This window comes from Myotis nattereri (genome assembly GCF_964212035.1).
Source record: "Myotis nattereri genome assembly, chromosome: 18".
NCBI classification, from domain to species: Eukaryota; Metazoa; Chordata; class Mammalia; order Chiroptera; family Vespertilionidae; genus Myotis; species Myotis nattereri.
This window is the reverse complement of record NC_138093.1, coordinates 17,502,360-17,527,033: the sequence shown is the minus strand read 5'-3', so window position 1 is coordinate 17,527,033 and position 24,674 is coordinate 17,502,360. Positions and strand designations below refer to the sequence as shown.

At 38.7% G+C, this 24,674-nt stretch overlaps 1 protein-coding gene across 1 annotated transcript in view; it reads right to left on the bottom strand.

Moving 5' to 3' along the window:
* The window catches only part of PRRC2C (proline rich coiled-coil 2C), a 76,882-nt gene that overhangs the window by 26,607 nt on the left and 25,601 nt on the right, over positions 1-24,674 (bottom strand). The window contains exons 6-18 of the mRNA XM_081113199.1: positions 22,548-22,771; positions 21,116-21,198; positions 20,387-20,520; positions 20,219-20,306; positions 18,467-18,611; positions 15,323-15,376; positions 12,226-12,838; positions 10,693-10,862; positions 10,011-10,260; positions 8,834-9,044; positions 5,155-7,392; positions 2,367-2,575; positions 813-967 (exon numbers count right to left, since the gene is read on the bottom strand). Coding sequence (XP_080969325.1) covers positions 813-967; positions 2,367-2,575; positions 5,155-7,392; positions 8,834-9,044; positions 10,011-10,260; positions 10,693-10,862; positions 12,226-12,838; positions 15,323-15,376; positions 18,467-18,611; positions 20,219-20,306; positions 20,387-20,520; positions 21,116-21,198; positions 22,548-22,771 — 4,574 coding nt within the window. The remainder of the gene's footprint in view (positions 1-812; positions 968-2,366; positions 2,576-5,154; positions 7,393-8,833; positions 9,045-10,010; positions 10,261-10,692; positions 10,863-12,225; positions 12,839-15,322; positions 15,377-18,466; positions 18,612-20,218; positions 20,307-20,386; positions 20,521-21,115; positions 21,199-22,547; positions 22,772-24,674) is intronic.

Sequence of the window (24,674 nt, the reverse complement as noted above, 5' to 3'; positions counted from 1 at the left end):
AGTTGTAAAGGTCATGTCCAATTGAACTCAGTATTACTATCTACATATAATTTTTATAGTGTCTCAATTTTAAGCTCTCATCTGCTAGAGGTCTTTATCACTATAATTCAGGTGTTCAACTTATTTTTATCTGTGTCAGCATTTATCAAAAGGGGTATTTGGGTTGATTTAAATAGAATAACTTATTCATTCTGTGTGTTAGTAAGTGAACTAATTTAGATTACAACTCAAACTTTCTAAGTCAAGTACCTGCAATTTTAGATCATGACAGTTGCGTTTACTAGGTTTCCAAGATAATTTAATGTTAATGCTGACAAGATGAGGCAAACAAGACAACTAGTACTGGAACATAAAATATGTTACTAAAGTAAAGGTCTACACCAGCGGTTCTCAACCTGTGGGTCGCGACCCCTTTGGGGGTCAAACGACCCTTACACAGGGGTCGCCTAAGACCATCGGAAAACACATATATAATTACATATTGTTTTTATGATTAATCACTATGCTTTAATTATGTTCACTTTGTAACAATGAAATTGGGGGTCACCACAACTTGAGGAACTGTATTAAAGGGCCGCGGCATTAGGAAGGTTGAGAACCACTGGTATACACTAAGCTTAACAGTGATTATATTTTATTTATAATTTATCTCAATACTGGTTAAAACAGTTTAAAGTTGTGAAAATCCAGTCACTCTCAACATTGAGTAATAAATCCAGCCTTGACTTTCCAGGCAGACAGAAACCTTGATTATTTGCTAACATGTTTTGAGCAGCAACCTAAACAACTAGCAAAAAGCTGGAACACTGAACCTGTATGATCTGTTCTTCCTTCTTCCGGCGTTCCTCATCCTGTAAACGTTTTTGTTGTTTTTTGGATACCACTTCAGTAAAACCATCATCATTCAAATTTGACTGTGGGTCTTCAACTACCGTTACTTCCGGATGGTCATCAATTATAACAACACCTGTGGGTATGGGAGAAGATTTAAAATATTTTTCCCCCCAATAGAAAAGATACATAGAAATGTTCATCCAGTAGTGATTAAAAAAGAAAGACAAGGCAAAGGTCTAGTTCTTCCTGTAACTCACAGTGTAATCCATTTCCCACGCCATAAGATGTCCATTCATTAGTAAGACTTGAAAAGATTTCATAAACAAGGTTAAAAATAAAAGTCCTGCCCAGACGCTGTGGCTTAGTACTTGAGCGTGGACCTATGAACCAGGACATCACGGTTTGCTCCCTGGTCAGGACACAAGCCCAAGCTGTGGGCTTGAGCCCCAGGAGGGGCCATGAGGGAGTCAGCCCATCACTGATTGTGTATCATCACTGATGTTCCTCTTTCCCCTTCTCCCTTCCTCTCTGGAGGGAAAAAAAAAAGTTCTACAATTATCTGCTTTGAATGATGTAGTTTTTTCTTAAGCAATATAGTGGTAATGTGTTTTTTAAAAATAAATATTACCCTATTATCCAGTCAAATCACTTTAATCTCTACCTCTCCCAGCCTGAGATTTGTATTATGCTGTAAAAATCTATATAGCACTTTACCTCATTTGCATCTAGCCTTTCTTAAGAGGTGGGTATTGCTGTTTCTCTTTTTCAGAGGATACAGTAAGCTCTGAGATGCCCATTTGCTAGGTGAAGTTGACTAGCCAACCTGATCTTATGACTCTTAATGCCTCTATTTTACATAGACCATTGTCCACAATGTGTACTTGTTAAAAACAAGTGGCATGGATGCACACATATCATAACCCATCACATGAATGACTCCACTCACTGTCCTATTAACAATTATTCTAGCTGTCTTATTAAAATTATCATATATCCCAGTGAGTATAAGACATCTAGATTCATTAAGCAATATTAAAAAAATTAAAATAGATCAGGTCTTAACCTAGCAAATCTCTCCATTTTATTCAGTTTTTCCAGTCTAAGTTTCATCTGAATGAATGACAAATAGCTCATTTTCACCTAAGTGTCTAATTCCTTAACTCCCTCATCAAACATGTTCTTATTGTCATCCTTTGCATCCAATATTCTTTCACTCCATAGCTTTCTGAAAGTATCCATAGCAACACAGTCTCCCATACTATCATTTATTCTCTAGTTACCATATCTTAGATACCTATTTCATTAAGGTCACAACTCAATGAGGTTTAGCATTTCTTTCATTTAGGACAGCATATGTATTCAGTTATTATTTTAGTTCACGTTAAATCAGTTAGTGCTTCATATTCAGCTTCTATTGTTTAGGTCAACTCTTTCCTTCTTTGATAACTTTTTTATGTATAGCATCCAACTCAATGCAGCAAATAGACAGATAGATAAATAAATAAAATAAGTAAATAGAACCTAAGACATACTTGCGTAATTGTTGAGATCAAATTGTGACAGTGCATCTACTTTCTCTTTGGGTTTCTTAGGGCCTGGTTTTGGGTCTTCTCTTTTTTTTCCTGCAGAATCTTTGGAGTTCTTTTGTCCTGTTCCATTAGGTGTTCCTTCCTGGTGGTGTGCAGAGCTGCCATTGACAGGATCAACACCAGTTGTGCCTGCAGACTGGTCATCAAATGGCCTACAAAATAATAATTTGAGATATTACCACTGCCACACTCGGGTAGGGAATCCTTCACTGGCAATTTGTAAAGTTTAGTCTAAGAAGAAATAACAGTGGTTTAAAAGACCTTAGCTCAAAACCAACAAGCCTTAGTGGCTTTAGTTGAGAACAACTTCACTAAAACTGAGCTTCCCAGTAAAGGAGATGGACTAGGGTAGTTCTTCCTAGCAATTAAATTAGAGAATCTTGCTGAAGCCGGTTTGGCTCAGTGGATAGAGCATCGGCCTGCGGACTGAAGGGTCCCGGGTTCGATTCCGGTCAAGGGCATGTACCTGGGTTGCGGGCATATCCCCAGTGGGAGATGTGCAGGAGGCAGCTGATCGATGTTTCTAACTCTCTGTCTCTCTCCCTTCCTCTCTGTAAAAAATCAATAAAATATATTTTAAAAAATAAATAAATAAATAAATTAGAGAATCTTGAAGGTTCTTACGTATCTGTTTATCATTTTATAAATAAATGAGCTAAGCAACACTTTATAGCAGAAAATCTGTAACCCAAGCTAGTACAAAGTATTCACTACTGGATCTTTTCTTTTTTTTTCTTTTTTTAAAATATATTTTTATTGATTTCAGAGAGGAGGGAGAGATAGAAACATCACTGATGAGAGAGAATCATCAATCAGCTGCCTCCTGCACGCCCCCTACTGGGGATCGAGCCTGCAACTCGAGCATGTGTCCTTGACTGAAATCGAACCTGGAACCCTTCAGTCCACAGGTTGATGCTCTAACCCAGCTGTGGGCAAACTACAGCCCGCGGGCCGGATCCGGCCCGTCTGAAATGAATAAAACTAAAAAAAAAAAAGACCATACCCTTTTATGTAATGATGTTTACTTTGAATTTATATTAGTTCACACAAACATTCCATCCATGCTTTTGTTCCGGCCCTCCGGTCCAGTTTGAGAACCCATTGTGGCCCTCGAGTCAAAAAGTTTGCCCACCCTGCTCTAACCACTGAACAACCAGCTAGGGCACTACATCTCTTTTCCACAAGAGGGCAGCCTATGAAAAAAAATTTAGAAAAGCTTTCTATGTTTATACCATGTTTTTTTTTAAAGTTTAATCATATTTATACATTAATGTAAACATGTTAAAAAACACTTTTATATGGAAACAATTCACTTCATAAAACAAATGTATTTCTAAAGTTTTTGTTTCCCAACAGATAAATTTTATTCTTGGTTCATTTTATAAATATTTTATGAAAACAGGCTAGGGAAGATGGGCTTAAAATTCAATTTTCATCATAGCCTATAGCAATGATGGTGAACCTATGACACGCATTTTTTTGGTTGATTTTTCTTTGTTAAATGGCATTTAAACATATAAAATAAATATCAAAAATATAAGTCTTTGTTTTACTATGGTTGCAAATATCAAAAAATTTCTATATGTGACACGGCACCAGAGTTAAGTTAGGGTTAGTGCCTAACACAAGCATGACCTCCAACATCTGAAAAATAGGCACTTGTCTTCTTAAACGGGACTCTTACACCATTCATTTTAACTACAAGGTGCAACTGCTGTTTCTGCAGGTTCAGCATTGTTAGCATTTACATGGCACTAAAGTCTTGCTAAGTAGTTGAAATCTACATTGCTCAAAAATCCACAAGAATGTCTTAAGTATTACTCAAACTTCTAATAGTTAAGATATAGTCAATAACTACAACGTTATTGTAATATATGTTATCCTTTTCTTTTGGACCTTACAAAAGGATGTTCAAATTTTTGTTAAGCAGATTCCCAAGAAACACAACTAGTCGGATTATCTCCCTGGAACTTTTTCTAAATTATTAGAAAGCAAAAATGTTCATTGATGGATGAAATGCTAAGTATATGCAACTTGCCAGGCCTAGATTTAAAACTAGATTTATTTTTTTTCTAATACTAAAGAAATCAATAACTAAACAACATTTTAATATTTAAAAGAATAGATTAAGTTTAGCACAGTTTAGAAAAATTCTTTTAAAAAAATCCAATAACCTGGTATTTATGTTAGTGGTGGCCTTGGTGGTTGGGCAGGACTTTGCTTTCTGGGTTTCTCTCTAGCTACATCATTTATTGTAGGCTTGCAGCTAGAGGGGGAATATAATTTATCCTTAAGCTCAACATTCACTATCTATAAACCAGTACAGAGTGATATAGTCTATAGTTATTATAACATATTAATTTAAGTCCAGAGGCCACTTGTGAGCACCACAGTGAATGAGAAACAAAGAAAAAGGAGGGCTACTCATCATCAGTAAGAGGACTTACTAAATGGAGAACATTGTACAGATGCAGCCCCAGGTGCATAAATTTTCCCAAAGCTACAAATTCCTAGAAGGCCCCTACTGGACACCAGGCAGGCAGAGACTCCTGAGGGACATTAACTCTCTCCTTCAAGCACCCATTACACTTGGAGAACAGAAAAGATAATTTGGGGAGAACAATGTGTGGTCCTCTACCTAGACTGGCTCCTTTGCACAGTTCAGCCAAGAAGTCTACCTTGTGTCTCTTTAAAGGCGCAAAAGTAATTATATGTGAAACAAAGGACTCACCCTCGCTTCCCACTTTTGGATGGTGGGCCACTTCTCCTTTCATTCCTAGGACCTGAGAAATTCCTCCCAGATTTGGGTGGACCTCCGTTGCCACGCCGATTCTGGCGGTCCACGCCAGGTCTTTGACTAGAAAAACTTCTCTTTGCTATTTCTCTTTTGGGGGCTGAAACAGTCTCTCCCGCCTTCACAGTAGCTTGTGCATTCAAATCAGCGTGTTTTTTTTCATCCCTCTCCCGCCTCTCATTGAAATCACTGCTTTCTGAGGCTGTTTCCCATTCTTCGTTTGCCTGATCTGAAGAGTTCTGGTTAGACAAGTCTGGAGTCTTATTCCCAGAAACATCCCCAGCAGTACTCACTGGTTCTTGAACCACGTTACTCACTGTGCCATTTGTGGGCACTGCCACCTCATTGGTTTTTGAGACTGCCTCCCTCTCTCTGAGCCGTCTAAATCGAGGAGGCTTATCTTGCCTGGGTGGTCGGGTAGGACGCTGCCTTCGAGGCCTCTCTCTAGTTGGGTCAAATTTTCGCTCAAATTTTGGAGGTCGCTTATCAGCTGGTATAGGAATAAACTGGTCATGTCTTCTTGGTGGCTCTCCATCCTCTGGTTTAGGAGCTTCTGCCTGCCTTGGGTTCCACTGATTTTCCCGATAGGCAGGTCTTCGTAAGGTGGAAGGGCGCGAGGGGCGTCCTCCAGGGTCCCTCCCACCGCGTCTGAACGTCCCCCCTCTGCCTCGCCTGGTGGGCTCTCCTTTAGGAAGGAAGCCTGGTTTAGATTTGTCATCATCCCTTATGTACGGTTTGTCTAGGAGTCTATTATCTATTCGGACATGATTTTCAGGCTTGAAAGAAGATTGAGGCTTTACAGGTTTTTTGTTTTCAGACCGGTCTTCTCTTTTGGGAAGCTTTCCTTTGCTTGAACTGTCCTTGTCACTTGCACTTTCATGAATTTCACTGTCGGTGTCAGTCTCGGAACCTCGCTGTCGTCTTCTTTTGGGAACAACTTCAAAATCGGAGCTCTCACTGCGAGTTTCACTTTCCTCTCGCTGTCTGAGAGGTCCTGAGGGCACATGCTCTGTGCGAGGCTTAGTGTCCCTGTACTGAGGATACTCTCGAGTGTGCCCTCTGCCACCACGGCCCCGCCCTCCGTAAGAGCCTCTGTAGCTTCGGCCTCTGGAGTAATATTCTCCTCGGCCTCGACCTCTGTATCCTTGATCTGGAAACCAATCTCTATCTCTCGCTTCTTTCCAATAGGTCCTAGGAGGTTGAGTGGATTCTTTTTTAATTACTGGCCTTAAATCTGATCGAGGCCTCTCTGTAACAAGGTCTTTGCTGACAACTTTCTCAGGCTGTTTTTCTTCTTTGACTGTTGGTGCTGTTACAGTTTGATTTACAGTTTTAGTTGCAGGCTCCACCTCAGCACTACTTACAGGTTCCAAAGGCTTCTCAGTGTCTGGAGGTGGCTTTTGCACCAAAGTTGGAGTTTCTGTTGAAGGAAATTTCTCTGGTTCTGGTTGAGGTGGTGGTGGAACGGCCTGTGGCTGAATAGGTGCTGCAGGTAGTGGCGGTGGAGGAAGAGGATCTTTCTTTTCAGTTTTTTCCGGTTTTACAACTTTCTCAGTGACCTTTTCTCCTTCTTTCTCCTTCCTCTGCTCTCGTTCCTCTTTCATATCTCTAAGGATAGGTTTTTTAATGGGACCTGACCTTCTCACAGGCCTGTCATTACCTTCTTCTCTCCTGCTGGAGCTTGGCCTCGGGCCCCAACGAGTTTCCGATTTAGATTTATACAGTTTTTCTGGTTTTGGTCCTTCAGAAGATCGTAGAAAGCCATCTTTTTTTGGTTTTTCCTCTGACCTTTCTGCTGGTTCTTTTGAATCAATGCCCCTGCTGGTTACTTTAGGAATGCTTGCAGATGTCTCGTTTCTTTGCTCCTCTGATTTTTGAGTATGGTTAGATCCATGGGATACACTTCTTTTTCGGGCAGGCTGATTTTCTCCCGATGAAATCCGCTCTTCTTGAGGAGTGGATATAGTCTTCTGATCAGGAACATCAAAGCAAGCAGACTGACTGACTGTGTCAGAGTGGGGAGGTTTAATGTCTTCCACAGACCTGTTTAAAACCTTCTGTACTTCGGCCTCACCTGATTCTCTAACAAAGTCTGTCTTTGGATGGGCCTCTAACTGACTATGTTCTACAGGATAAGCAGCAGTGATTGGTTCCTGATCCAGCGTGGCTTCAGACCTAGCATAAAGAGAATTCAAAAGCATAACCATCAAGACAAAATCTTTCACACATGTAAGTGCATAGAAAAATAAACCCTCTAATTTTAAAGCAAACAATGGATCCTAATCATAAACAGCATCTTCATGTCCCTATAAAGTTTAGTGCAATGCCATTCAAAAATAGCCAAGAGGTAGAAACACCTTAAATGTCCCTGACAGATGACTGAGTTAAGAAAATACAGTATCCTATATAAATAAAAGGGTAATATGCAAATTGACCCTAACAGTGGAACAACTGGTTGCTATGATGTACTCTGACCACCAGGGGGCAGATGCTCAATGCAGGAGCTGCCCCCTGGTGGTCAGTGTGCTCCCACAGGAGAAGCTCCGCTCAGCCACAAGCTGGGCTGATGGCTGCGAGTGCAGAGGTGGTGAGTGGGAGCCTCTCCTGCCTCCTTAGGCCCCCGATCCCCCGGGGAACGGGCCTTAGCTGGCAGGTGGACATCCCCTGAGAGGTCCCAGAGTGCAGGCAGAGCTGAGAGACACCCTCCCCCCCCCCCCCGCCCCGCTGAGCGCATGAATTTTCATGCACTGGGCCTCTAATAGATGAGGACATTGTGTTAAGTGAAAGAGTTAGTCACAATAAGGACAAATATGTAATGATCCCACTTACATGAAGTATATAATGCAATCAAACTCATCGAAGCAGAAAGCAGAATGGTAAATGCCAGGGACTCAAAGGGAGGAGGAATGAGGAGTTGCTACTAAATGGGTGTACACTGCAGTTGGGCAAGAAGAGTTAAGTTCTGCTATACATCACTGTACAACGTTGTACTGTATACCTAAAATTTTGTTATGTGTTTTCCCCACAATTAAAAACATTAAAGTTCATTCCTTTAGACTGTGCTGATAGGACTTTTTAACACATCAAGACTGATAATTTCCACCTATTACTACCTTGAGTAGGTCTATCTTTCCCAAAGAATCAGAATTATAAAAATCATAATATACAAAGGGCAGAAATACTAACTTTATGGGTATAAGTTTATATAGACCACCGACTGTCTGCTACTTCAAAGTTTCTTTGAATTAGATTGTGTCTTATGTTGATCTTAGAAAACATCCATAAGATATTGATAATTAAATGTCTGCCATTTCTCAACATCAACACTTTAGTGAGACTGTATGTCAAGTACCTTATCACTGGTAGAAACATGCCAATTTTAACATGTACTGAACTTCAGCATTTAATTCAGTGTACGGAACTAGTTTACAAAGAGCCCTAATCAATACAGAAATGCCAGGAAAAAGAAAATATGTCCAAAAATGAAATGACACACAAAATGGGAGGCTATCAGGTTTGTGGCTCAGTCCTGAATCAGAATGACCTTCAGGGATGCTAAACAGTATTGGTTTCACCACAATATTCTATTGGGTTTATGAACAGTTTTCATAATTACCTTACACCTTCAGGTTCTTCTGCTGTCTTAGGAGCAGTGGCCTGCTGAGGCTCCGTATGAGGATAGGTCTCTGACCCCCACATCATACGAGGCTCAGAGAGGGAAACCGCATGATCTCTTGCAGATCGAGCTATATGTTCAAATGACTCAGAACTGTTGGCTGAACCTTCCATCTGGTCTCTTCTCATCAAAGGCTTAGGAGGAATCATTCCTGCACAAAAGGTCAGAAAAAGATGGGGGTCGCGGGTGGGAGGAAGAGAAATAAAATAAACAAAAACATTAGAGACAGAGAATGTAGGTTATTAATTGCTATTTGGTATTCTTGATATACTCAAGCTAAACACTTTTTGCCATAAAATTAATGAACTCAACAAACGATTACTGGCAATTATGTTTTTCCATGAGTGAGGTTTTCATAGCTGCTATTAAATAAACATATTTAAGAACTGAGGAAACAAAGCAAGCAAAAACACAACAGCAGCCTATTTTACCTTATAGGAAAGAAATATAATCAGACGACAAGCATTATAATTCTATGCATGTTAATACAAACATAAGGAGAATCACACCAATAGTAAAAACTTCAGACAAGATATATCCTATAGAAACATTAATCTAGTTTAATTAGCTGATCAATATGCTATTAATTGTTCCTTTTAAAATTTCAATATCACAATGGGATTTCTTGATCATGTTCTTATCACTTATAAATTTTCCTCAATATTTTGATAATGGGCTGTCTGGATTTATTTCAACAGATTCCGTGAAAGGCTGCTAATTTTTTTGTTTTTAACTGAACTACAATGAAACAAATGTTAGGCTGATAAATGTTAGAAAAACTAAGATGGAATATATAATATATGGAAAAATTCAAAGCTATAACGAAAGAATGAAACAATGTATCAAATAGGTATTGTTAACGAAACAGTAATTTTGCATCTTAAAAACTTTAAATAACATTTACAAAACAGGAAATAGCTATAGGAATTTGGTCTTACTAGTGTCTGGCATTTAACTACTCTCTGCTAAAAGCAAGTTATCTAATTTTATGATTAAAAATCTAGCAGTCCTTTAAAGTTCTTAGAGGAATTAAGACTAAAAATGGAAGTAAAAAATGAAAAACTTTGAACCTGCATAACTACAAGTGAGCCATGCAACAATGGGGATTTGAACTCACCAGGATGAATGGGAGGAATATCCATAGCAGGTCTACCTGACATCATTCGAGGATCCATGTACGACTGCATCATGAGCCACCTCGGATCAAAGCCCATGGAAGCCAAGTGCTGAGGGTGGGGTTGCATGGGCTGGTACAGAGGTCGGTGTGGCGGAGGAGGGACAGCAGCCCCAGATGGCTGTGAAGGGACCGCCTGGGGAAGGACACCTTGCTGCTGCTGCTGCTGCCACTGCTGCTGTTTCATCTGTTCCTGAAATAGCAGAGCCCCTCAGCTTGAGATTCTAGTTCCATGTGAAACATTAATATGACCAATCAAATGGAAAAAATAGAACATTTGGAATAATTCTAGGAAAAGAATTAAGAGCCATTTAACAGCAAAAGATGGCAAAACAAAGGAACAAAGGACAAGTTATGGGATCATGACTTAAGCAACTAATCACTCATTAATTATATCGCAGAAACCATTCCCTAGAAAGGGAGGTGGTGTCTATAAAGGAGGCAGATGAAAAAGGAATGACAGAAGTTCAAGGTAAAATCCCTATTAACAAACTATTCTTAAAATGGGCAAGAATTTTAGGAAAACCAGTGTGCTTTATGTATCATAGGTTTTATGTCAAATTATTTCTCAGACTATTGAACAATAAACTTTTTCAATTGTACATGATAATGTTTTTATTGTTACCTGCTGCCGCTGGAATCGTGGTGGTAAAGACTTCTGAAACTGTTTAAAATAACCAGATAAAACAGCAGGCCGGGGTTGAGACCCTGATTCTGGTTCTGTTTCATGTGCCACTTGTGTGGTCTCTTTTTCACTGCGATTGCTGTCTTGTCTAGTGAAAACCGGGTCATCCTCTGCCCAAAGAAAAGATAAAAGATAATGATAATTTATCTATAACACTTACCAAATACATGTTTGTGCTAAAGTGAAATTACTAGCTATATTTAAAAAGACAACGAAGACAAAATCATCCCCAATACTCGAAAACACTGCTTTGCATTCTAATATTGATAGCCATCAATGAGGTAACATTAGATTAATAAAACCTTTGATTTCCTCAAAGATGGATTCTTATTAATACTGAGATCAGAGGTCCAAATGCTTCACTATATAAAAATCTGTATGATTTTCTGTGATAGTAAAACATTTCAAACACCTCTTATCTTCCATGGTTTAATAAATATTAATGTTACTATCAACATTTACTTATCGTTCCCAAGAAATTACGTGGAAACACAGACAGCCTATAAATACTTAAAATAAAACGCATTGGATATTTTTTTAATCAAGGGACTATTATTTATAAAGAAAAAGAATGAATTTAAGTCTGATGATAACATAGTGATCACTGACTATCTTCAAACATAAATCATTATTCTATGTAAAGGGTGTCAAGTATGATTACACAAAAGGAGAACCATACACATACCAAAAAGAAAAATTTTCATCCCAAAGAAAACCATAGTCATATTCGTTCTAGAAAACGGGTATAAACTCAAAAGAAATAAAAGCAGGGTCTCAAAGAGATTTCTGTACACTCACATTCACAGCAGCATTATTCAAAATAGGTACATAAAATGGAAACAATCCAAGTGCTCACCAGCAGATGAGTAGATAAGAAAAATGTGGCATATACTAAGCCTTAAAAAAAGGGAAATTCTTATAATACGCTACAATATGGATTAAACTTGAGGTTGGTATGCCAAGTGAAATAAGCCAGTCACAAAGACAAATGCTGTATGGCTCCACTTATAGGAGGTACTTAGAATAGTCAATATCAGAGAGACAGAAAGTAGAATGGTTGCCACGGGCTGTGGAGAGAGGGAAAGAGGGAGCTATTGTTTACTGGATACAGAGCTTTGGTTTTGCAAGATGAAGAGTTCGGGAGACGGATGGTGATGATGGCTGCACAGCATTATGAATGTATTAATAGCACTAAACTGTGCAACTAAAAATGGTTAAGATGCTACCTTTTATGTCACATAATCTTATTTAACCACAAGAAAAAAATTAGGGAAACAATATATTAAAGCATCTAATGAAAGTTAATTTCTCTCCCCCACAAAAAACCCCCAAACCCCACAACCTTTGTTTTTTAGATTACACGATTTTAGATTTCTAAAATCAGATTACACACTTTAAAATATACAGATATCAACACTTTGAGTAACGTGAAGCATTTTGTAAAGCGTATAAGAATAAATAAGGCTATTATACCTTTATTACAGTTCTCATTTTCTGTTTTTTCTACCACAGGTTCTAAAGCAGGTTCTTTATGTTCGATTTTTTCCTCTACTTTCTCCCTTTCTTTCTTCTCCAACTCCCATTCCTTTTCCTGCTCTTTCGGCTTCTGCAGTTCTAGTTCTCTTTCCTTTTCCTGCTGCCGTTCTAGTTCTTTCTCTTTTTCTTGCCTTTTTTCCTTCTCCATTTCTCTTTGTTTTTCCTGCTCTCTCTCCAGTTCTCTCTCCTTCTCCTGTTGCCTTTCCCTTTCCTTCTCCCGCTCCCGTTCTTGTTCTTTTTCAAGTTCTTTCTCCCGCTCCCGTTCTTTTTCTCGCTCCCTTTCTCTAATTTCCTCTGGAGATGGCTGCTTGTCCACAATGCCCAGCTTCTCATTTAATCGTTTCAGTTTCTCGGCACAAGCTGCCTTCCTCTGTTCTTCCATCCTCCGCTCTTCCTCTTCACGCCGTTTACGAGCGCGCTCCACAGCTGCAGAGAGTTCTGACTGCTGCCTTCTTCTTTGCTTCCATATTTCATCTTCGTCCGGTACTTGCTGCTTCGGGGGGAAAGGGCCTGGTCTTCCAGGTACTGCCTGTCGGTCCGGAGGAGGATGCTGAAACATTCAGAGAAATTATCCGATGAGATTAAACAAATCTATTTCTGACAAATGGGGGATATAAATAGGCATGGAGAGGGAAGAAAAAAACTCCACAAAATGTCAGAAATTTTCCTGATACACATACACATTAAAATGCAAACACACTGAATCTAGATTAATTGCCCAAACTAACAGCAGAATAATTAATTCAACCATCTAATATTTACTGAGCACGTGCCTATGTATTGTCTGGACATGAGGCTCACTCAGTATTTGTTGAATAAAGTTAGAAGCTGTCACAACATGACTTTCAGAATCTAAATTTAGAGACAAAGGAAATTTAGAATGTGTATTTTAACAGCAACTGCAGAAGATGGAAGCCTAAAGAGGGAGGAAAAAGTCCAGAAAGATGCATGATGTGAGCCCTGAGAATATGGCAGTGGCTATAGGGAAGGGCAGACAGCTGAAGACACTGCCACTCCACAGAAGGGAGTCCCTAGAAATTGGCCCCAGAAGGAGTGGAAAGAGTGCCAGCTCCAAACTGAGAAATCCAGAAAGGCCCACCTAGAGTCCAAATGGACCAAGGAAGGATCACCTGGCAGACTGAGTTTTAATGATTCAATTTTCAGTTAATGTGTTCTAAAATAAGTACTGTAAGGTCTAAAATCACCGCCAGCGACTATGTAGACTAGCAAAATAAAAAGGGCTGAAACATTAAGGAATTTAAAAAATTTTTGTTTTAAAAATACTGATTTTAATAAGCTACTAGGGTGAAGAAACCTAAAAAGCCATATATCTACTCAGAATCCTAAAAAATAATGGTCCGGTGAAAACACTGGGCTGAATATGAAAAAACAAAACAAAACTCCAGGAAGATAGACTACAAATTACTAACAGTGCTGTATTAGGCAAACCACTTACATTCTATAGCTCAAAGGCAAGCTGCATAAACAACGCAATTATATAGAAGTGCCTAATGTAACAGTAAACTCAGAACAAGCAATTTTTTTAAAAAAAAGCAACTTCGTTAAAGTATTAATTTACATAAAATGTGATGCACACGCCTGAATACTATTGCCCTGATCAAGACATGGAGCCTTCCCACCACTCCTCTGCCCACATCCTGCCCCCAGCCAGCCTCTGATCCACGCTGGCAAGAAAGGGTAGTTTTGCCTTTCCTAGGATTTCAAGTCATATTATCTTTTGTGCCTGGCTTCTTAAGCTCAGGGTAACTGGCTGAGATCACTGTGTGCATCAAGTTTGCTCTATTCCACTGCTGGGTAGTATTCCTTCTCAGGCACACGGCTTTATCTGTGCATGGACATGTGCATTACTTCTAGTTTTTTTAAACTATGAATAAAACAGCCATCAGAATTTATGCCTATGTCTTTGTGTAACTGTATGTTTTCATTTCTCTGGGATAAATATCTAGGGATGGAACTGCTGAGTCATATGGTATGTATATGTTTCACTTCATAAGAAACGCCAAAAATCACTTATCATCCAAAGTGATGATAAGGTTTCACAGCCCCACCAGTAATGTATGAGGGCACCAGCTGCTCTAATCCTCACCAACATTTGGTGTCATCAGCCTTTTTAATTTGGGATGTGTTGTGGTTTTAATTTGCATTTCCTTGGCGACTAAAGATACCGAGCATCTTTTTATGTGCTTGTTGGCCACCTGTACACCTTATTTTGTGAAGTGAATGTTCAAATCACATTCTTGGGTCTTACTAAGTTGTAATATATTTTTAAATTGTTGACAGTATTACCAGATGTCTAAAAGGGAGTGAGAACACAGCCCTGAGCCCTCCATCTCTCAAAGACCAGTACAGGAGGCCCAGAAAGAATACAAATTGAAAAAAGGGAAGAAGATAATATAATGCCTCAAAAGCAAGCAAAAAAAGAGATTTAAGAAGGACGGAGAGATTAACTATGTCAACTGCTGCTGAGATTAAGTAAAATGAAGATAAGAGAATTGGATTTGGCAAGATGGAAGTCATTACTGACCTTGATAATAATAGTTTCAAAGGTATAGTAGGAGATATTAATGAGAAAGTGAAGACAAGTATGAATAGCTCACTGAAATGATTTTGCCATGAAGGAGAGCAGAGAAATAGAGTAGAAACTCACAGGGGATGGAGGGTGGGTGAGAGTGAAAGGAGCCTGGTTTAAAAGATGTTTGAGAGATAATATTACTGGCAAGTGATAGAAGACGGGATCCAGGGAACATGGAAAAGAGGTAAGGGCAACAGGAAGGCAGTCAGAACAGGAAGGGCACAAAAATGGGAAAAGTGGTTGCTTCTTGTTTTCCTAGTGAAATGAGGAGTTTGCTCATCAGCTAAGAACAAAGAGGGAAGGTTTGAAGAGGTAGACATGTAGGAGCTATGAGGTAAAGAAAGTTGGTAATAGTTATAAATAAAACACATATGTAGAATCTTTCCTGAAAACAAAGTCAAACACATAGAGATCATAAACCAGCATGTAGTTAAAATTTACCTGCTGTGCAAGCAACTTGGGGGGTGGTGGCAGGTGAGAAGATGGTCCACGTTCCTATGGATTGTTACAAAATAATTAGAGAAAAATATCTACTGGAAATATTTCTAACTGTATATTTTTTTTTTCAGTGAAACCACAAGATTACAAAAAGCAAACAATCATTATTCTTTCTTCGTTTTCAATAAAACTGCAAAGATAACTTTACGTTCTATAGAATTACTCTGTGATTTCTATAAGGTTAGGATCTCAAAAGAACTTGGCAAAAAAGTAAAATTTTAGTGTATAAAGTCTGGAATTCTAGCTCAGGTAAGTTGGCTGCTTAGAAATATGCCTCTAATTTTGAATTTTTATTTATGTAAGCCCAATACTTTCTCTGGATTTCCTCTCTAACATCAAACTAAAACTGAGATTTACCTAAAGAAAAAAACAACATACATCTAAAACATGTTGGAACCAGATACAATATATGGATATTCACTTGGTAATATATACATCAGTGTCACAAACACAGAAAAAATTTAGATATCAAAATATGGCTATAAAATATTTCTCGGCAGCAAAATATCAGATATTTGTCATAGCAATATCTTTATTGATACAGCTCCTAGGGCGATGGAAATTAAGGAGAAAATAAACAAATGGGACTACATCAAAATAAAAAGCTTCTGCACAGCAAAAGAAACCATCAACAAAACACTAAGAAAGCCCACTGCATGGAAGAACATATCTGCCAGTTATCACTGATAAGGGTTTAATCTCCAACATCTAGGGAACTCATATAACTTAACAAAAGGAAGATAAATAATCCAATCAATAAATGGGCAAAGGACCTAAATAGACACTTCTCGAAAGAGGACATGCAGAAGGCTGAGAGACATATGAAAACATGCTCAAAGTCACTAATCATCCGAGAGATGCAAATCAAAACGACAATGAGGTATCATCTCATATCTGTCAGAAAGGCTATCATCAACAAATCAACAAATGATAAGTGCTGGCGAGGATGTGGAGAAAAAGGAACTCTCCTGCACTGCTGGTGGGAATGCAGACTGGTGCAGCCACTGTGGAAGACAGTATGGAGTTTCCTCAAAAAACTAAAAATGGAACTCCCATTCGACCCTGTTATCCCACTTCTAGGAATATATCCCAAGAAACCAGAAACACCAATCAGAAAGGATATATGCACCCTATGTTCATAGCAGCACAATTTACAATAGCTGAGATTTGGAAACAGCCTAAGTGCCCATCAGCAGATGAGTGGAGTAGAAAACTGTGGTACATCTACACAATGGAATACTATGCTGCTATAAAAAAGAAAGAACTTTTACCATTTGCAACAGCATGGATGGAACTGGAGAGCATTATGCTAATCAAAATAAGCTGGTCAGAGAAAGATAAATATCATATGATATCACTCATGTGGAATATAATGATCAACATAAACTAATGAACAAAAACAGATCCAAAGACAAGGGGCAGGGGAGGGAGGGGGGTTTAGAGATCAATCAAAGGACTTGTATGCATGCCTATTACCATAACCAATGGACACGGACACTGGGGTAGTGGGGGTTTGCCCCAGGGATGGGAGTGGACAGGGGAGGGGGTCAATCAGGGAAAAAGGAGACATATATAATACTTTAAACAATAAAAAATATCCTATATAATAAAAGCCTACTATGCTAAGTGTCCGGTTGTCCATTCAACCAATCAAAGCTTAATATGCTAATGATATGCTAAGGCCACTCAACCGCTCACTATGATGTGCACTGACCACCAGGGGGCAGACAGTCGACCAGTTGCTATTCTGTGCACTAACCACCAGGGGCAGATGTTCTGACCAGTAGATTAGCTTGCTGCTGGGGTTCAGCTGATCGAGACTGAGTGAGACAGGCCGGACACCCCCTGGAGACCTCCCGCATCTCTCCCCGTCCCTGATCGCATGCTGGTGGGGTTCCTTAGCCTGGCCTGCGCCCTCTCACAATCCAGAACCCCTTGGGTGATGTCAGAGAGCTGGTTTTGGCTTAATCCTGCAGGCCATGCCAAGGGACCCCAATGGTGCACGAATTCGTGCACCAGGCCCCTAGTGTGTGTGTGTGTGTGTGTGTGTGTGTATATATATACATACACATACATATATATTTCTCTCTTCTTTCACAAAGGAATTATCATTTCCCATTATGCCAGTAGGTTAAAACTGACACAAATGATGAAATTTAGAATGAAGAATACTTGAAAAAATCCCTTTTCAAAGTTTCCAAATTTATTCTCCAATGGCTAACCAATGCTTTAAGAACAAAATTTAAACCTCCTTTTATAGCATACAAAACTAACGACTGGTTTTTACATAGCACTTACTCTTGCTCTCACTGCTAGGAATTGCTCTCCTGTGTTTACTGGCTAATTCTTGCTTCAAGTACCAAGTCTTTTGTAAAGGCTTTTCCATAGTATTCTCCAAGAATTTCCTATGTGCATTCTCTCTTGCAGCACTTTATCACAGTGTGCTGTAACTGAAAGTCTGTTGACTTTCTTTTGCTTTCATAGAGACTGCTAGCTACTCACTTTTACACCCTGAAGGGACGGGTTCCTCCATCTATTTGCGTGACTTCAACTAATACGTGGAGTTAAGTGGACTCTCTGGAAGGTAGCTCTTTTTTATCCCCAGTTCTCAATGAAGCTCTTGCTACTTTCAAGTAGGATCAAGTGTATTTGTTGCCCACATACTTACTTCCCTTCTTTAATACTGTTCTTCAAAATGGCTCACAGTTAATAGATGTTTCTAGTCCCTATGTGTGACCTCCCTACTCAGGGTACAATTTCAGATGACTACTGACTAGGATGTATAAAGTATTCAGTGAACCATAAAGCCCTTCAGCAATGGTAGCCTGGCAAAACAATTTATTCCTCTACTTCGATATGACAGAATTATTATACCAAAAAAAGGGTAAAAGTTCAGTTTCTACATAATAATTTTAGTTACTGTATTACAGTTCCTATTATATGCAATAAAATTATGATTTAGATCTAGAGCTATTCAAGAAAAAAATATACCATTTCCGTTTGCTAAGTCTTTGTCCAACTCTGATTAAGAAGGTTAATTCATCCATAGTATCTGCAGGGACAAAGATCTCCTGGAGCCCAACAAACCTGGTTAAATGGCAGTCCTTTCCCATAAGGAGCTTTTGCTACTGGTGGCTGGGTAGGTATCTGAGATGATGATTTAGTGCTGCACCCCTCATCTGCTTCTTTTCGAATCTCAGTATTTTCAGAGGCTTTGGAACTTTGATCCTCACTGAAGAATAAAAAAACCAAGTGAAATAAAAAAGTGAGGTGGACAGACTCTACCTTAAGTAAATGAATTTTCTTTACGTAAAAAGGATATTTCCAGATGGTTTCAAGGGAAAAAAATCTATCAAGGAATGAAAGAGATGGTTTTGTGATGCAGTGGTGCTAATTTGTTTATTCAATATATAAACAAATTAGCACCACTATATATACCTATACTGTAGTGGGGACTGGGCTTGGCCAAGTTATCACCACAAAATATAAAGTACAGTACCGTCAAAAATAGATGTTCACAGCCCTAGCTGGGGTGACTCAGTGGATAGAGCATCAGCCTGCAGACCAAATGGTCCTGTGTTCGATTCTTGTCAGGGGCACACATCTTGAATGCAGGCTCCTCCCTGGCCTGGGCCCAGACCCTAGTCGGGGCTCATGCAGAAGGCAACCAATTTATGTTTTTTTCACATTGATGCTTCTCTCTGTCTTTCCCTCTCTCTAAAAATCAATGGAAAAATATCCTCAAGTGAGGATTAAAAAATAATAATAAAAAAATATATATATTCACACCCAACACAACCTGGCAAATGGCCTGTCATTTTCCATCACCCTCACCCAAAGTCCCAAGTGAATGCAACTTAATAATATTACAGATACTTAATAACTGTATTGTAATTTATTTTACCTTAATGAAAAAGATAAATCAAATTACAGTATTAAAAAAAACACCCACAACAAATCACAGCATCTCACAATTGATCGCGAAACAGCAGAGTATTACAATGCCATGGCTGAAAAACGACACCAATGTGTGCATGTAAGCAAGCTCCTGTGTATTTTAAAAGCCTAATTGCTATGCCACAAAACCTATATATTCTTGATGCTGGGGCCCCTATATTCCATAAGAAAGAAAAAATAAAGTTCCCATTTTCCAAGACGCTGCTTGTTAAGCTTAAAAAATCAAAGACTTGATGTAGTTTGTCTTGATGTAGTAACCCAAGTAACATTTCTCCAATTTTGTAAATTATAGATCAGGTCAAGCAAGTAATAAGTTCTAAATGGTCCTTAATGTTGTCTCTCAAAATATCTCCAATTAGCCCTAGATGAATTGCTCAGTTGGTCGGAATGTCGTCCTATACACCAAAAGGTTGTGGGTTCGATCCCCAGTTGGGGTGTGTATAGGAGGCAAGCAATTGCTGTTTCTCCCTCCTTCTCAAAACAATACACATATCCTTGGGTGAGGATTAAAAAAGATCTGCTGATCAATGTTTCTTTCTCATCGATGTTTCTAACTCCCTATCCCTCTCCCTTACTCTCTATAAAAAAAAAAAAAAAATCAATAAAATATATACATATATTTTTAAAAAAAGATCTCCAATTAGATGGCAGTTATCTAAACATCTTTGTTAAAATATCCACTTTCTTTAGAAACAAAAAACTTTAATTTACTGATTAACTGTACTTTTTAAATTGGCTCATTAATCACATCCACACTCAATAAAAGTCCTTAGAATGGAATGTAGAAATTCTATAAAGAACAAATGCCTATTAATAATGAGGCCTCTCAGATTTAATGCCAATAAACTCACACTATTAATCATAAAAGACATCACAACTTACCTGCTGTTTTCTTTAGGACTATTACTTCCTTGCTCATCATCATCACTGAAATTCAGCTGTTCTGTATAATCTACTTCCATCTGGGCACCTATTAAAATAAGGAAAACTCAGAAGGATTGCTTAGAAGCATCAAAAAATTTTAGACGCTTCATTAATTTTGCCTCTTACCTGCCCAACCTTCATCTGCTTCAGCATCTAAATTATCAAATTTATCAAGCTCCTTCAGTTCTGATGCACTAAGGATGGAGGGGCGTTCAGGCTCAGAGGCCCATGAAGGAGGTGGGCCTCTTCCTCGAAGGCCTCTAATGAATGAGAGGTTTTAAGGAGAAAGAATACAAAGGTTTAATAATTCTAAATTAAAAGATTAGAATTTAGTTCATTTCAATTCAACAATGTTTTATATACAACAGACAAAACATAATGCATTTATATGAAGAAATTATAATATTAAAATATAAATTTAGGGCGATACGTAATTCTTATGCAAGTGTTTAATAGCAGACAAGGTTTTTTAATTGTCAAAGGTTTAAAATAAAATAAATATATGTTAAAGGAAAATATGGCTAATACTAATCTCAAAATACAGAACTTTAACAAAAACCATCATAACAAAAACCATCAATTCAGGAGGATGCTGAGCATTAAGCAAAAAGAGAATGGGGAGTCCTTAACATTACAGAAGGGCTAATAAACAAGTGCCATTGATTTTTAGTGCCCTAATTGTCAGTTTTCAGAATTTTATGTAAGATAATTTTGTTGTATAAAAGCTAGCCAAGTATACAATTGTACTCTGAGAACAGAAAAATAAATCAGTCACCACAATCCACTCAACCGCCAGAAAATCTTAATGAACATAATATGTGTTTCATGTGGACTTTAATCATTTAGTAGTCTTACTTGTTTGTTTCAGATAAAGAAGGTGGAAACCTCATGGGACCATGAAGAGGAGGATATGCCATCCTCGGATACTGTTGAAACATCTGAATGTGGAAAACAAACACTGATAAATACCATTTGTAAGATCACCGCCCCCACCAAGTGTTTACAAATGATAACAACCAGCACACATCACAGGAAGAACTTGTTATCCCGTTAACAAAATTACATAAAGGTGATTGTGAACTGACATGAAAAACTAAAAAAGATATGCATGCACCCCAGAAAACAGCAAAGCCTTAACCCCGTGGTCGGCAAACCGCGGCTTGCAAGCCACATGCGGCTCTTTGGCCCCTTGAGTGTGGCTCTTCCACAAAATACCACGTGCGGGCATGCACGTACAGTGTGATTGAAACTTCATGGCCCATGCGCAGAAGTCGGTATTTTGTGGGAGAGCCACACTCAAGAGGCCAAAGAGCCGCATGTGGCTCGCGAGCCGTGGTTTGCTGAGCGGCAGTTTGCCGACCATTGCCTTAACCAAATTCTAATACCTGAAAGGAAATAATGTGAGACTTGATCCTAATGCAGGGGCAGGTTAACTGAAGGCAGATTTGCTGATAAAGAGAAACTAAGTTCAGGTAAAAATAAGGGAGAGTTTATACCCCAAGGGGGGTGGACGGGGAGTGGCTTGGAGATTGCCTATGGGTAGGCACAGGTGGATTCTGAGTCAAGTTACTATGCAGACAGTAATTATAAACTGAGACATCTGGGATTTGCTTTAATAATCCAAGATGGTAGGAAACAGGAGATAAGAGTGACCACAAATTAACTGTTAAATATGGATGGTAGATATGGGAAGAGAGAGGTTCACTGTCCTATTATTTCTATTTTTACATACGTCTAAAATATTCCATAATGAAAAGCTAAAAAAGATATACTAACAAAGACTTTAGAACTAAAGCAGTATTAACCCTTTCTGTGCCATACATGACTCCTTTGGCAGTCTGATAAATTCTATAGACTTTTAAAATAAAAATGTCTTAAAATGCACAATCTATAGATGTGAAATATGACAATTATACTAAAATTCTGTCACCACAATATTTAAAAAAACAAATGTCAAATAGTAGTGTATGTACTTCTTTATTAGGTCATTAAATAACAAGTGGGTCTCTCCATGGGCCTAATAAATATTATGAAGTAATGTTGAGTATAAACAACATTTTGAAATATCTAAAACGATGTAATGTGATATGAAAATATAAATGACCCCTATTAATAATAAAAACACAGGTACTGTGATTTGTTTCCTAATTCATTATCAAAAAAAATGCTAATTGTTATTAGTTGTTAATAAAAAATAAAAACCTAAACTTTTCCCCATTCCAAGTCTCTTTTTGGAACCCCAATCAAACACCTCTAATTTAAGCACTTGCTATTTAGCAATACTCACATAAGGAGGCATCATAGCTCGGTACTGGGAAGCCAGGGCAGGCTGCTGTCCATTCAGTTTAGCTTGTGGAGGACCACAAGCTATCCTCTTTTCTACTACTTTGAGGATGTCATTTTGCTCTGATGACCCAGCTGTGCTTTCATCCTGGCCAGGAAGCTTTTCATCTTGGTCAGATGTTGAGGGTGAGCCAGCAGACTTACCACCGTCTCTCCAACAAGCAACATCTGGTACAGAGGGAGATAAGAAAGGAATTAAGGAAAAATCTGAAAATGTAACAGAGTGAAAATCTAATCTAGGCCCTACTAAAGCTTCAGGTAGTCAAGAACAGTGGCAGAGAAGATGTACCTCAGAAGGTGTCACCAAAACAAAATATGTGGTAGGGGAAGAAAACATTAGTAGTTCTCTATTAAGCTTTACCAATATCTGATATTGAGTCTAAAATAGTTATGCCTGAAGTTCCTTAGGGTAGGGAGTAAGAGTTCTACAACCCAGAAAGTTTGACAATAATGCTCATTCATGTTTTCAATCTACTATTGCTAGTTATATGTGACCAAGTGAGCAGATTTAGTGACTATATTATCTGGTTCAACTACACTTAACCAAGTAAGACTGGTAAGTGGTTTTACATGGAATCCTTGTTTGGTAGGTAGCCTCAAAGGGTCTTTTATCACCTGGTATTCACACCCTGTCTACCACCCACTCACAGTGTACCAGGACTGATCTGTGTAACCTGCAGAATAGAACAGAAGGGATGGCAGGTCAACATGAGTGAGCTGGAAACAGCCGCCCTAGTAAAGTCAGCGTCAGATGACAGCTTTACTTCAACTGCGAAGCGAGTTCCTGAGCCAGAACCTCTAGCTAAGCTGCTTCCACATTCCTTGACTCTCAGGTACTGTGTGAAACCATCAGTCCATTCAGTTTCTTGTTTTGTTTTTGTTTTTTAAAAATATATATATTTTATTGATTTTTTACAGAGAGGAAGGGAGAGGAATAGAGAGTTAGAAACATCGATGAGAGAGAAACATCGATCAGCTGCCTCCTGCACACCTCCTACTGGGGATGTGCCCACAACCAAGGTACATGCCCTTGACCGGAATCGAACCTGGGACCTTTCAGTCCGCAGGCCAACGCTCCATCCACTGAGCCAAACTGGTCAGGGCTGTTTCTTTCTTTCTTCTTTTTTTTTTAAAAATATTTTTATTGATTTTTTTTACACAGAGGAAGGGAGAGGGATAGAGAGTCACAAACATCAATGAGAGAGAAACATCGATCAGCCACCTCCTGCACACCCCCCACTGGGGACATGCCCACAACCAAGGCACATGCTCCCGACCAGAATCGAACCCAGGACCCCTCAGTTCGCAGGCCGATGCTCCATCCACTGAACCAAACCGGTCAGGGCAGGGCTCAGTTTCTTGCTTAAAGTTGCCAAATTGGTTTTGCAGTAACAGATATGTGATGAAAATCAAAGGAAAATAGCAGAGCTGACACTCTATTCCTAATATAAATTCCTGAACATCACGGCACTTAAAAAAAAAAAAAAAAGATGCCCTGATTGGGTGGCTCGGTTAGTTAGAATGTCGTCCCATCCACCAAAGGGCCATGGATTCAATTCCTGGTCAGGGCACATACCTACGTTGAGGGTTTGTTCCCCACTTGGGACGAGTATAGGAGGCAACCCATCTGTGTTTCTCTTCCTCTCCCTTCCTATTTCTTAAAAAAACATATCCTCAGGTGAGGATTAAATAAATAAATAAAATAAGATGATTTACCCAGACCTGACAAGAAATGAGCCCCAAAATACAAAATATATCAGGATATCAGAAATATGAATTTGTAACCATTACTGTAAAGAGGAACTTCCCCAGGAATACAGGTCCTTTGAGATATTTGGTAATGACAATATGAAACTAATACAAATAATAAGCCTTAAAGAAATCTCAAAGACTTTATATTTCTATTTCAAATTTTTGCTTTGTAATATACATAATGCAAGTATCTCTCACTATCCAAACTTACTTAGTTCCTGGGTTTGAGTTCAAAAGCAAGGGATCCCTAAATATTAATGGAGTAGCAAAAGAATAATTTATAAATACGTAAGTATATGCATATTGGAGGTTTGCCTTA